Source organism: Hirundo rustica, chromosome 6 (assembly GCF_015227805.2).
Source record: "Hirundo rustica isolate bHirRus1 chromosome 6, bHirRus1.pri.v3, whole genome shotgun sequence".
NCBI lineage: Eukaryota > Metazoa > Chordata > Aves > Passeriformes > Hirundinidae > Hirundo > Hirundo rustica.
In genome coordinates, this window is record NC_053455.1 from 37,215,416 (window position 1) to 37,228,928 (window position 13,513).

The following is a 13,513-nucleotide window of genomic DNA, read 5'->3' on the forward strand; positions in this document are numbered from 1 at the left end:
TTACAAATAAAAAGAGGCCTCTTAGGACTGATGACCCTACAAACTGGACCTGAGATTTACAAGTCATGCTGTGCTCTTTCTGGCTCAAATACTAATAAAATTCTTCAGCTGTAACTTAGTAAAGAAAATGGAAAAGCTAGAACCAGACCTCAGTTTGCTGTACCATAATTGTGTCAGCAACTGCCAAGGTAACAGAAGCCTAGAATTTTATTTCAGTCAGTAAACGAAGCAATTATGAGTCAGAGTATCTTAGATACAAGGGGTATATGATGAGTAAGAAAGTTCCATTTTTATTCAATCATTTTTCTGACCATATATGCTATCAAATTGTTACTGAATCTGCTGCATCTATTTCATCCGCTGGCACGATAGATGTCACTTGCCTAGAACACAATTCCCAAAGAAGTCATTGAAAGTTTCCTACGTACAGTGCTGGATTGAGTTCTTAATTTGTGAATGCATTTGGGCGGGAGCCTGTTTAGACGTTAGCGTGTGCTCGGTTAAATATCCTATAATGCATTACATATCTGACTTGTAATTTATAAGCGGAGGTGATGTGCCATATATTATACATGATAGGTGTATTTTAAGTATCAAAAATTGTTTGGGGCAGTATTAATGGTAAGTGATTACTAAAACTAAGGCTGTCTTCCAGGGAGCTTAGAATGGAAATTGGATTTCATCCACAAACAGCCAGGTTTTAAGCTCGTGTATTAGGAGGAATCGAGTCAGCAGCCATGCCGCGCACACACACACATCAATACGAATTTAGCACAGAGCGCGGCGTAACACAATAAACACACGTTCCTAAATTTTCTACGGAATTGATGCTGCAGTACTGACCACTATCGTCACAATTACAGCGGTTTGAGACTTTTTTTCCAAAGGAAACGAGTCAATAAATAGCAAAGAGTCAAATAGTAAAAATGCTTTCCTGGTGCGCAGACAATTCCCCGAACCCTGCTTCCCCATCCCCCCGCATTTTACAACGTTTTAATCTTCCACCTGAATAATTTGAGATTTGTAAGCAGAAATAACCTTCGCCGCAGTGAAATATCTTTAACTTCTCTACGGAATATTTAGGTAAGCAACGCGGCTTTGTGTCGCACAGCTCCGGCCAGGCCGGCTGTCACAGCGTTACAATAATCTCTTTATTAATTTCTTTACAAGCCTGCGCGATGCAGCCCGGCTCGTCCGCGGCTCCGGCGCGGAGCGGCAGCGCTGCCCCCAGCCGACACCCGCGGTGGCCGGCCGGGACCGAGCGGGGACGGAGGGAAGGCCGCGGCCGCGCCGCGCCAGCGCTGCAGCCGGCCCGGGCGAGGACGCGTCCCCGCTATCCCACCGCCTCCTCGGGCGATCTCGGCCGTCCTCCCACGCAGCTGCAGGCCTGTGAGGCGCAGCGCGTAACCCAGGTGACGCCGCATCACGGCGGGGACCCTCCCGAGGCGGCAGCCGGCCCCCGCGCACACCCGCCCCGCCGCCGCCCCCGCCGCAGAGGTTAAACCGCCCCCGCCTCCCCTCAACGGCTCTGCCGGCGGCGGCCCGGCATTGGCGAGACGCTCCAATCCCAGCCTCTCTCTCTTTTGTTCCGATTGGCCGCATCTCCCGCCTGTCTCCGATGGAAACCCCGCCCTTCTGTTTTACCACCCCCCCCCATCGCCCCCAACACCCCCCCCCCCCCGCCCCGCCTGCCCTCGTACACCCCCGTCCTTGTACCCCCTCCCATGGTTCTAACCTCTCCTGCCTTTAAGGTTTCTGCGGTGCGGCTGAGGGTGGCGGCCCCAGCCCCCGGCCAGCTGCCCGCGGTGCTGGGGCTAGAGCGGAGCCGAGCCGCACCACCCCGGCAGCGATCCCCCTCTCCACCCCCGTGCACACGAGCCCGACAGCGAGGGAGGGCACGGGAGCCCGGGAGCGGCGGCAGCTGAGCCGCAGCGTCAGGCGCGGCACTAGGGCGGGCAGGGGCGGAAGGGGTCTCAGAAACAGCGTGAATCATCTCCCACTCTCTCCCTCGCCCACCATTTACACCGCTCGCTCCCTCCTTCTCCCCCTCCCTTCTTCCCTCCCTCCCTTCCCACCGATTCTGTCTCACTCGTTCTCTCTCCCCTCCTCTCCCACTCACTCTCTCCCCTCCTCTCCTCTCCCACTCACTCTGTCCTCTCCTCCTCCTGTCTCACTCTTTTCATTCTTTCCCCTCCTTTCCTCTCCCCCTTTCTTTTCCCTCTCTCGCCCCCCTCGTTCCCCTGTCTCCCTTCTCCTCATCTCCTCCTGACACTGCACTGCAGCTGCTCCTCCAGTCCAGTCCTGCCCGCTTCCCTCCCTCCTTTCCCTTCCCTCCCCCCGGGTGCCAGATAAACAAGGCGCGCAGCATCCTCGACAATCCCGATCTTAGCTCTACATTTTCGAAAAGGACAAGAGAACGGGACGAGCCCCCTCCCCTCCTCCTCCTCCTCCACCCCCTTCCTTCTCCTCCTCCTCCTCCTCCCCCCTTCCCTCCCTGCCCCCCCACCAGAGAAGGGAAGAGACAATTCTCCTCCGAGCAGCAGCAAACATGATGGCGGCAGCTCCCATCCAGCAGAACGGGACCCACACCGGGGTTCCCATAGACCTGGACCCGCCGGACTCCCGGAAAAGACCGCTTGAAGCCCCCCCTGAAGCCGGCAGCACCAAGAGGACCAACACGGGCGGTGGGTATATCCTCTGTCACCTCCCTCCCACCCCCACCCCCCCCGCCCAACCCACCCACCTCTCCGCTTCCCTACCTGCCTGCCTGCCTCTTCCAACCCCCCACCCCCCCCCCGCCCAAAGATTCCCATTTCTCTAATGTTATCATTCATCAAAATGGCGTCGGTTTTCAGCATCTACCAGTCTTTTTATTTAATATCCACGCTGGGGCTGCACAGCCGTGACCCTACGGAGGCGAGGAGGGAGCACAAGGGGCTCCCGCAGCCCAGCTACCTTCCTCGCCCGTTTAAGGATGGGCGACAATAAATGGCAGCTGGAAGGAGACGGCAAACGCTCTTCCCTCCTTCCACATCCTCGGGGTCGCAAGTTGAATTTCAGCCTTGCCGTGCGTTTTCCTCCTCCTTGGCCTCACTTCCATTGTCAGCGCGTACACGGCGTGTGTTTGCCGTGCCGAGCCGGGGGCGAGGGCTGGCTGGTGGCGGGGGGAGTCGCCCCTCGGCTGCGGGGACTCGCTAGTTAACATCCTGCTCTTCCTGGAGGAGATGAGTTATAACGGGACCAGCATCTCCTTTATCCGTTTGCACTGGAGTCGTCATAACAATGCACCGAGGCAGAGGTGAATTTATTTGCCCAATGTTGAGAGCAGCGGTCTGGCTATACATAGTGAATGGTTCCCCAGCTGTGGTCATACGGGTGGGCACCACTCTTACAGACAGGCGCTTAATGGGGCGCTTTATAGTCTCAGGGAAGACTAGTAATGTAAACTCGGATAATTTCTTCTGCTTAGGGGTAAAAGAAAAGCCCCAAAGAACCAACTCTATGAAACAGGTTTCGTGATATTTTGATATCCGTGCCAATGGGACATTGCCATCATTGCTGGGGAGAGCACAAGTCTGGGGAACCAGCGTATCCCTGTTGCCTTGCACTTCTTCAGAGACAGTTGTGGAAAGGTCCTCAGACTTCAGTGTAGCTGGATTTAGCAGTGGCATGAGGGTACTGAAAAATCTGCAGTTTCCAAATCAGACTGGAATCTTTTTTTTCTTTTTCCCCTCCATTCATTCTATGTTTTTTCCAATTTCAGTGGTATGCTTTAGTGCTAGTGATGGGTAGAGGATTGACATTGTCTATCTCATCACCTTTTAAGTGTATTTAAAATAAGTGACTTAGGCTTTTGATCAATTGGGAAAAATTCTTCTTAGTGTCCTTTAATTAATGAGCTTAAAAGAGATCATTGTCGCTTAAGAAGTGCTAAAGGAATACATGAGGATTACTTAGGCAAGTGATTCCATCCTCACCATGTTGAGTTGTTCTCTTGGCAGTGGCTGACATGCTTGGAATAAAACATCACATTTTGGGTGGGTTATTTGGTAGTAGAGTAGTCGTTTTGCTCACTTAAGAAGAATGCAAGCAATAGCTAATTGCTGTTCTCATGTGTTTACTAATGACAAACAAATAGCCATTTGAATTTACAATTCGTTCTTTCCTGGTTTTGTAATTTCTTTTTCAGTATTTCTAAGCAAGGTTGTAGTTGTCACTAACCACGTTTTCATGCAGGGCTTTAGTTTTCTTTTAAAGGGTCTGATCATTTCTGTATGCTGTGGTTCCCATTGCAAAAAAAAAAAAAAAAAATCTACCTTTGAAATATAATTGCAATATTATTCTTATTTTTTTTATTAAATTAAGGAACCTATGTGGGTTCTTTGCTTAGAATAAATGTAGGTATTTTAAACTGTCAAAGGCACATTCTAAACATGTCTTGTATAATGACGCAACTGGTTACATGTAAATGCCTGAATTAGTGGAGGAGTTTAAAGATGTAGCCTTTTGTTTATTTGTGGGTCTGGGGAGGAAAAATGACAACTTACAAGCCATATTAACCATTCATATCTCAATTTTTCAGAGGATGGCCAGTATTTTCTAAAGGTCCTCATACCTAGTTATGCTGCTGGATCTATAATTGGGAAGGGAGGACAGACAATTGTTCAGTTGCAGAAAGAGACTGGGGCCACCATCAAGCTGTCTAAATCCAAAGATTTTTATCCAGGTAGGTGCAAAAATTAGCCAATTCTTTATTTTTAAATTCCCAGGCATGTATGTACATGTCGGTGTGTTTCATATATTGATGGTTAGGCTTCTAGTGCAGCAGGAAGTATTGTATCTCAGAAAAGTATGTTTCAAAGTGCAATAGTGAATATAAATATTCTGTTTGTTTTGGCATATGAAATGGACTGAACTGGACACTAACTGCTTGAAATAAGTTTAAAGTAATTTACAATATTTCTACAAAAGTTTATTTTCATTAACATTGATTGCTTTATTTTTTATTAAGAAAAAAAAACCAACCTATCTTTAAGGAACCAATGTGACAGGTGGTGTAAGGTTAATTGTTCGTTTGAAGTTTCCAGACATTGTAATGACAATTAAGCTAGAATGAGTAAAAATGAGAGACTACCTCATAAAGAATGGGCCATTTACTTTAAATCCATTATGTACCTTCTTTCTGCTTCACTGCTTTGTTCATTGGCTCTGGAGTGAAGTAAAGAGGACAAGTGCTGCTCTTTAGATATTCTTTATATTATGTTTATCATGATGGTGGAAGAAAACTCTATTATAAAACTGAAATACTTTGGATGAATTAAAAAGTAGCATTTTATATTAGCTACATTAATGCACATGAAGTTTTTTATATTTGAGTATAACAGTAATAAATATCTGAATTATTACTCCTCCTTTAAAAGATTTCTGAAGAGGGAGTTTTATATAATGCTAGACAAGATTTTAGCTTTTGCAGTTGAATAATTGGAGTTTTTTTCCTAAAGATGAACAAATTAGCATTCTGTAATTGAACTTTGCTCTAGAAGACTTTGTAAAAAATGATGCAAAATAACAGAGCTGACAATTTTGTGTTTTGATTTTGTTATTTTGAAGAATAACTGATGATTTAGAATTGAGTTGACTAGCTGTTGCTGACTTTTTTTCTTTTGGAAAATAAGAGCTGCTTTGCATTTGTTCTATTTTAACAAGACTGACTTCTACAAAATAGCAAAGGCAGTTGGTATGGATGTAAACAGAACACTAACATCGGAGCATTTAGCTTTCCTGTCCTCTGACTTTACTGTCAGGCAGAAGTGGATAACTTTTTATTAACAGAGATATTTTGGTCTATTTACAAATATGATTGCTGATGTGGAAATTCTAATGCACCTGTCGTATGTCTCCTTAATGAATGTAGTATATAATATTTAAAAGTCAGAGATTGAAGTGTTGCATGTAGAATTTTTTCTTTTCCTGTTGAAAGTTACAACTTATGAGCGGGTGCTTGTTTTTGAAGTATTTTTTTTCTTTCTTACTTTTTTTAGAAAGCTAGGAAAAACATGATCCTTTATTTTGAAAGGTATGTTAGAATAAAAAAAAATCAATGTAGAATTGTGAAAACTCTTGGAGGAAATAAAAGCATTCTAAAGAGCCTGATTGCAGAATTAATAACATAATCTGGGTAAAGAGCTGCAATACTAAATTAAATTCACTGTCAATAGATGAAAATGAAATAGATTTTCTGCATTATACATGAGGGGTTATCAGATATGCAAGGATGTTACAGAAAATTGGTGTTTATGAAGAATATTCCAAATACCAAATTACGAGCCTTTTCATTTTACTATAGTTTATTTACACTCACTTGGAAGGGACGCTCCAAAGATTAGATCTTTTGTTCAGTACTCCAGTATGGTTCCTCTGTTTTATGATTAAATCACAATTACTTTTTTTTTGTGTGTGTAGGAAATTGTAAAGATGCAGCAGTGGTAGCAGAAGAGTCTTTGAAAAATAAAATCACAAACTAGAGTGACATGAGAAAAACGTTTGCGACATAAACATATTCTCCCTTAAAATCAGCAACAATAATATAAATAACTAGGGCAGGGACGCTCAAACATTCTCACAGTAACAGGTGCAAATGAAGTTCCAGTTCGACTTTATACAGTCTGCTTTGAATTTGCAGCCGCATTGTGTCATATGGAAAGTGAGTGTTTTAAGGAAGTTGGTGGACTGATACCTGCTAAAGCATGGAACATGGATGGGAAATGCATTCCAGCGTGGCTAGCTCGTGTTAGTATTTCTGTTTGCGCCTGACCACCAGCCCATGGAATTTTCAGAGGTCCTGTCATTCCTTGAGCTGATGGCTTTTGGGTTTCTTCCAGACTCTCTTGCTCATATAACATTAGGGAATACAGACCTTGTGAAAGAGATAAGATATAGTTATGGTTTATTTTTCTTATGAAGTTTTAAAAAAAATTACTGTTTTCCTAGTTAGATGTTACTTAGTTCTTACCTCTGATGCTTGTGACTACAAATATGTTTAATGTATGTTTCGCTGTGGAATGTTCTGTCGTTGAAGCTTCTATGAAAGTTTTCTGTATTTCTGAAAAGTTTTAGAAAAGTGAGTAAGTTCCTGTTTGGAAAGGAGGAAGGTGCTTGTAATACAGAAGTTACGAGTAGTTCCTATGATCTAATAGTGTTTTTTTCTTTTCCCTCTGTGATATAGGACTTCAGTGTGCAGACTGATTTCTGTTGGAATTATTTTTGTGCGTCAAAAGGTGACATAATTACTGAAGAATTATATGGCAGCTCTAATTACAAGAAATTGAAGGAAAAAAACAGCTTTGCATTGAATATTTTAGTTTACAAGATAGGAAGCAGTGTACAAATACATTACTGTCCACTACAGTTTTATTTTTGAGTACGCATTTTATTGTTCTCTTTTCAGGTTACCCGCTGACTTTTTCTTGTTGTCTGGGCTTCTGCAATTTGACTTGGGATATTCTGATTCTTTTCTGTTCAGGCACGTCCCCCAAGATTAGCAGAAATAAAATTAAAATGGCAAAATATGCCCTACTTAAACTAAATGGTGCTGATCCTTCTGCATAGAAAGTACACTGTGTATTGACTACTAGGTTTTGGTTCAAAAACTAAATACAAATTTAGCTAACTTGATTAAAAAAGTGGCTATTCTGTGAAGCTATTATAATGTATGGGTTTTTGAATAATAGAAGAAAGATTATTTCTGTTGTCTGAAGCGATCATTGCTGATGTGTTTCTCCTTCTTTATAGTGAGCACCGGACTCACAACTTCTCAGGCCATGTATATTTTTCCCTTGCAAATACTGCCGTACATTCTCTCTCTTTCTCCCTCCCTCTCTCTGTGTTCCCGCCCCAATCTCTCACATATGCACACATGCACAAAATTGTTACATCACAGCATGTTGTTTATCTTGAAACAGGATCTTGCCTGGTCTGAACTTGGTGTTTGAGTGAATTTGAACTTGGTCAGTGTTTTTCAATTTATTGGAGTATGATGTCATAGGTGTACTTAAATTAGATCGTATCAAGAGCAGAGATTAATAAAAGCGTAATTAAATGGGCATAAGGTTTTTCTGGTTTCAGCAATGTATTAGATGTGTTGTTCTTATAGCAGATTTCTAGTCTGTAGTTATATCAGTGTTTGGAGAATATAAAAGGTAGCGGTTTCCACTCCCATCTTACGCAGACAGTGTATGAAGTATTGTGTGGCTATTTTGTGCTTTTACCAAGGGACTTCTATTTTTAGATGTTTTCTGTTTAAATATCAGATTTTTTTTTTTAATCATTCATGTGTTATGGGAGATAGTTTTTCTAATCTTTATGCCAGTGCCCTTCTGAAAATCTCTTATTCTGACTGATAAAGACCTTTCAAAAACATTGAATATGTAAGTAACACATTAAGTTACAGGAATTTATAATTAATAATCTTACAGCATCATTACTCCTATAAACTGCTAAGAAGGAGAAAGGTGTAATATATCAAGCTTGGCTCTTCATTTTTATTTCCTTTATAGAAATTGAGTTTATCATGTTAATTTATAACTCTTTAAAATAACAAAATCTAGTAAGGAAAGAAATGTTTTAAAAATCAACACTTGAAATAGTGTTGAAGTGAAATACTGATTTTTCAGTGGTGGAAGAGAAAAGAGTAATGGAGTTAAAAGTGAGAATAGCTTTAGTTATTGGCTGTCTGTGCTGATTCCTTGAAGGGCTTTGTCATACATCAATAAAACTTTTTTTTTTTTTTTAATGATCCTACTTTTTTTCTTGAAGTGTTGACATTAGCTAATTAGACACTAGATAAGTATATTTGTAAGATTTTCAGATTCTGTTGTGAACATTTACTTATATGAGTAACTTCAGGGTTAATGAGGCTGAGGAAATTACTAAACAGCAAGTAGAGATTTCAGAGGTGGAATCCAGAGCTGTATAGATTTTTAAAGTAATCACTGATCTTTGTACTAGTTTAAAAAGAAAAAGAGACCAACCACCAAAACCTCCCACGTGTTGATTGCCAGCTGTTCAGAGAGATAATTCTCAGTTGGACAGTTGTCTGTTGCCTAGTTACTGAAACAGAATAAAAAAAGTTAGCTTGTTAGCCAGCAGGTCTGTAGTATTTTGCATTTAAAAGGAAGCTGAAACTGAATATGTAACTTAGTAGGACCTTGAGATTGTTACATATCTAACTTGTCTTGTACTATCACTTAGCATATTCTAATTTAGTAGGCTTAGAGGAATTTTGAGAAGCTAAAGCAGAAATTTGGTACTGATTTCTTTCTACCTGTAGGCGCTTATTCATGTTAATGAGTGAATCAGCTTTGACATAGTAAATGGCTTTGGTTTGCAAGAAAGTGCTGTGTCTTTGTCTTGTATAGAAAGGTTTATAAGAACTTCTGACAGATTTGGAATGGTTAGTCTAACTTTAATAAATGACATAGGCTAACAACTAACTTTGTTGTCAAAATAAAGAATAGAGTGGGGACAGCTGTTATGACTGGGAAATGCTGTATTTTAACTTCTCAGCATTTTCATTGTGATTACTTTTACCTAGGTTTCAATATATTGAAAACCAAAATATTTTCAGTAGGTCAGAAAGTTTATGTAGAAGAAGGTGCTTCTAGTAACAGAACGGGTTTTTTGGTAAAGTTAGTATTTCCATAAAGCATTTATTCATTAAAAAACCCTGAACTTAAGTTTCCCCCTTTCATGAAGTTTAAAATTTCCATACAATAATTCAACAGTTTTTTGGAGATAAATCCAAGTTTTAATGGATTCTTGATAAAGAATAATATTAGTCATAATATTTTAAAAAGTATAAACAGGGAGTGTCTCAATTTCTTGATTTCCTCTTCTCCCTTGTCCAGTAAACAAACACCTGCTTGCTTTTCTTAATGGATGCAACCTGTAACAAGCAATGTCTTTTTCAAATACTCTTTGATCTTGTTTGTTCTTTAATTAATTTCATTAGCTTAGATATTGTCGTCAGTAGTTGACTAGAGAATTTATTTCATCAGTGATCAGTAGCTTTTGGCCAGGGAAGAAAACTTTGGATTTAGTGAATTCATCAGACTGGCCTCCAGAACTCGAGCATAGAGTGGTTGGGGAAGAGGCTTGCACCTTGTGGCTGTCACATTTCTGTCTTTGGACACAGCTCTCACATAAAGTTAAGCAACAACTATAAAGATTTGGCAGGCAAGCATCTTGGAGGCTCGTTTTTTGCATCTTGCAGCAGTGCAGTCAGCTTTCCAGTCCATCTTTGAATTTAGTTTGTTTCTTAGCATTTATCAGTTGGCCAGTGGGAGTTCATGGCTTGGTGAGGAGTATTGTAGCTGTCAGTTGTCCAGTGTTGGAATGCTGCAGGTAATTGGGCTGGACTGGTGGGAGCTGTGGCCGTGTGCTTCTCACGTTGCACTGCAGCTGCTGTTGATCTTAATTAATCTGACCCTCAGAGGCTGCAGTGTCATGGTGTAAAACGCAACACATATTAGAGATTGGAGGGCTGCTTTTCTGACCCTTATTGATGGCCATGTTTCTAGGTAGGCCTTTTGGTTTTTCTAATTGGATTTGTTTGACACTGGCATAAAATTCTTAATGCACTTCAATCTAAAACTGTAATATGTTTTTCCTGTTTATCAAATCTGTCGAGTTATGAAACTGATGCACGTGTTTTTGAAATGTCTTGGTTATAATGGATTTAGCAAAAATATTTCTGCTTATTCTGACATCTGTTGTCTGTAAATGAAGAGATATACTGTGTCTGGTATGAATTTGTGCTGTAGTATAGTATGTTCTGTAGTGGGAATGCTTAGTGCTTGTTTTATTTAGCCCAGTCTTGTGGTTGAGGACTTCTAGTAGCATGGAGACATGGAGAGTTGGAATTTGGTGTTGGCAAATGGAATCAATTAGTGTGCTGTGCATGTGCAAAGTTTTTAATTTAATGTAGATATATGACTGTCTTCCTTGTGACTGCATGACATAGTTTTAGGAAAATAGCAGGTTCCTTACAATTCACCCTGGTATTCAGGGTAATTTTCCTTCCCCCAGAGGAAATGTCAAATATTGAATATATATATATACTATAATTATATATATATATTTATACTATACTATAACCTAGAGATCTTGTAAGTGTTCCAGTATAGGTTTGTGTAGCTCTATTCCATCCTATTTTTGTTTTGGTTTCAGGGGTTTGTCCATCCCAACTTGTGATTATTCATGGCATTATAAAGATCAACTATATTGCTTGTATTTTGATTAAAATAAAGGATTGTCAGAATACTCTGCTTTAAATTTTCCCTATATTTGATAGACGTATTAAATGTTTTAATACATAAAAATCACAAGATCTAAGTTCCCATATGAAGTAGTTTTGACTTTAACACATTGATAATTATGGTTGAATCTTACTGGACTTTGCTTAATATTAGCATACCTGCTGCTCTTGATAATAGCCAAGCATTGTAATTCCTTCGCAAGAACCTATCTGATTGAAATGTCAGTTTAGGGCAGTCTTTGGGGACACATCTATGCAAGTCAGCTCCCAACTCTACAATGCTTCTGGAGCCTTTGAGTATGAATTCATCACTCTGCTTGAGCTTGTTATTCTTCATCACTTCTGAATTGCAGTAAATTTGTGGAAGGTTTAAGTGTTCTGAATAATCGATGGATGAAGTTAAGTCTCCTTTGGGAATGGTTGGAGAACATAGGGTGATATAGGTGATGTGAATAACTAGCTATAAGACCAAGTACCACTTGAAAGAACAGTGTGTTAGGGACCAGGTTTAAAGTTCAGCACTGGTGGTATGGTTGACCTGGGGTCAGATCCCTTGTAAGTGAGAGATACTCTTGTCAACTTATGTATATGAAAGTGGTTATGTAACATCAACGTGTGTTGGATATAAAGAAGTATGAATCTTGGACAAAATTTCATATTTACCTGGTCTTGTAGGTTTTGATTTTGAAAAGACTAAACATCTGTTTTTCATCGTTGATCTCTCACTGCATCCTGCAGGGCCTGTCATCTCAGCATTGACAGGATCAGATGAAAAATACAATCGATGTGTTGACATTTTTTTGAGAATCACTCAGGTAAGATTACTTGTTATACAGAACTACAGTGAAATTCATGGCTGCTGCTAATGTTTCACCAGTTGGAGCCTTTGCATTCTCAATCATTAATTAAATTAGATACTGAGGTTCTCTGCATGTTCCCTTGTTTCTATTTTAAAAGCACTTTTTGTGCCTTGCTCAGTGCCATTTAACTCTCTTGTAATTTCCCACATAAAGAGCTTCACACATTTATACTATTTTCCCCCACTTGATAGAGTGGCACCTGTTTGCTTGAATCAAGAACCATAGTGCACACCTCCAAAGTTCTTGGAAGATTTGTATGTATTTTTTTGCTGTCTCAAGTAGTGACTTTAGTCCTATTTAGGTTCTTCATTGGCAATATGGGGAAAAATTCTCTGTAGAGAACCAGATAATCAAGTGCAGCAGCAATTTATCATCTTCCTAGAGTGTTCTAAATTCTGGCTTTCAAATTGTACATGAAAAATTACAAATATTTTACTGAATATACAATGGTGGAGATGTTCTTTTTATAACATGAGTTATTGAAAATATTAATGTTAGGTCATGCACTGGAAAAGTAGGAAATGGCATGTATCCGTTCAGTTGGCTTTGTTGACTATCCAGTGTACTTATGAAACTAAAACTATTATCAGAGTGTATTCCAAAAGAGTTGGGCTATGAAATGTCATGGCTGTGAGGGAAGGGGGAAGAAAGACCAGTTGGGCCATATGCCAATGTTGGAGCTTGATCTAACATTTTGTCCCCATCTGTAATCTGGTGTTAGAAAATGCCAGAGAGCAGGTAGGGTAGTGTATAGTACAAGTAGTACCAGCAGCAGCAATTCAGGTGCTGCCGTGGATACTGTTTTGGCAGCAGTATTGAGCTGGAGTTATAGAGTATTTGTAATCTGGCAGTCTACCAACAATTTTCCTGAGGAGCACAAAAAAAAAAAAAAAAGGAAATAGGTGGCTTTTTAGTGGAATTATGACCTGGTTATGAAGAAAACTTCTGTGGAACAAGAGAGGGTCTTCCAGCATTCTGTCTGTGCTGATTTTTCAAAGGTCTGCAATGAAGCGCTGCTACTGGATGCCTTAAAGCTTTATAAAAATGATTTGTTGCAAATGTTAGATGTAGAACATGTATGGGGTTTGTTTTCTGCCTTGCATGTGTGTGCACACTTCATTCTTTGTATGTCTTCTACTTACATTATTAGGTGAACACTTGGCGACTGTCAATCTAAAGTAAAATTTGTATTTCACAGGAATTCCTTATACATATATAATTTCCTAACTTCTGATTCTTTTAGTGTGCACTGCAGTCCACCAAAATCTGCCAGTTTTTTGTTGAGATTAGTCTTCATCAAATAATGTTTAATTTCCAGCATAGCAAAATGCTAAAAGAA

General features: G+C 40.4%; 1 protein-coding gene across 2 annotated transcripts in view; it reads left to right on the forward strand.

Annotated features, from left to right (window-relative positions):
- Nucleotides 1-1,705: 1,705 nt before the first annotated feature.
- NOVA1 (NOVA alternative splicing regulator 1) overlaps nucleotides 1,706-13,513 on the forward strand; it is a 144,266-nt gene continuing 132,458 nt past the window's right edge. For both annotated transcript variants that reach the window (XM_040067809.2, XM_058421097.1), the window contains exons 1-2: nucleotides 1,706-2,684; nucleotides 4,583-4,726. In XM_040067809.2, the coding sequence (XP_039923743.1) occupies nucleotides 2,549-2,684; nucleotides 4,583-4,726 (280 nt within the window). In that variant the 5' untranslated portion in view covers nucleotides 1,706-2,548. The remainder of the gene's footprint in view (nucleotides 2,685-4,582; nucleotides 4,727-13,513) is intronic.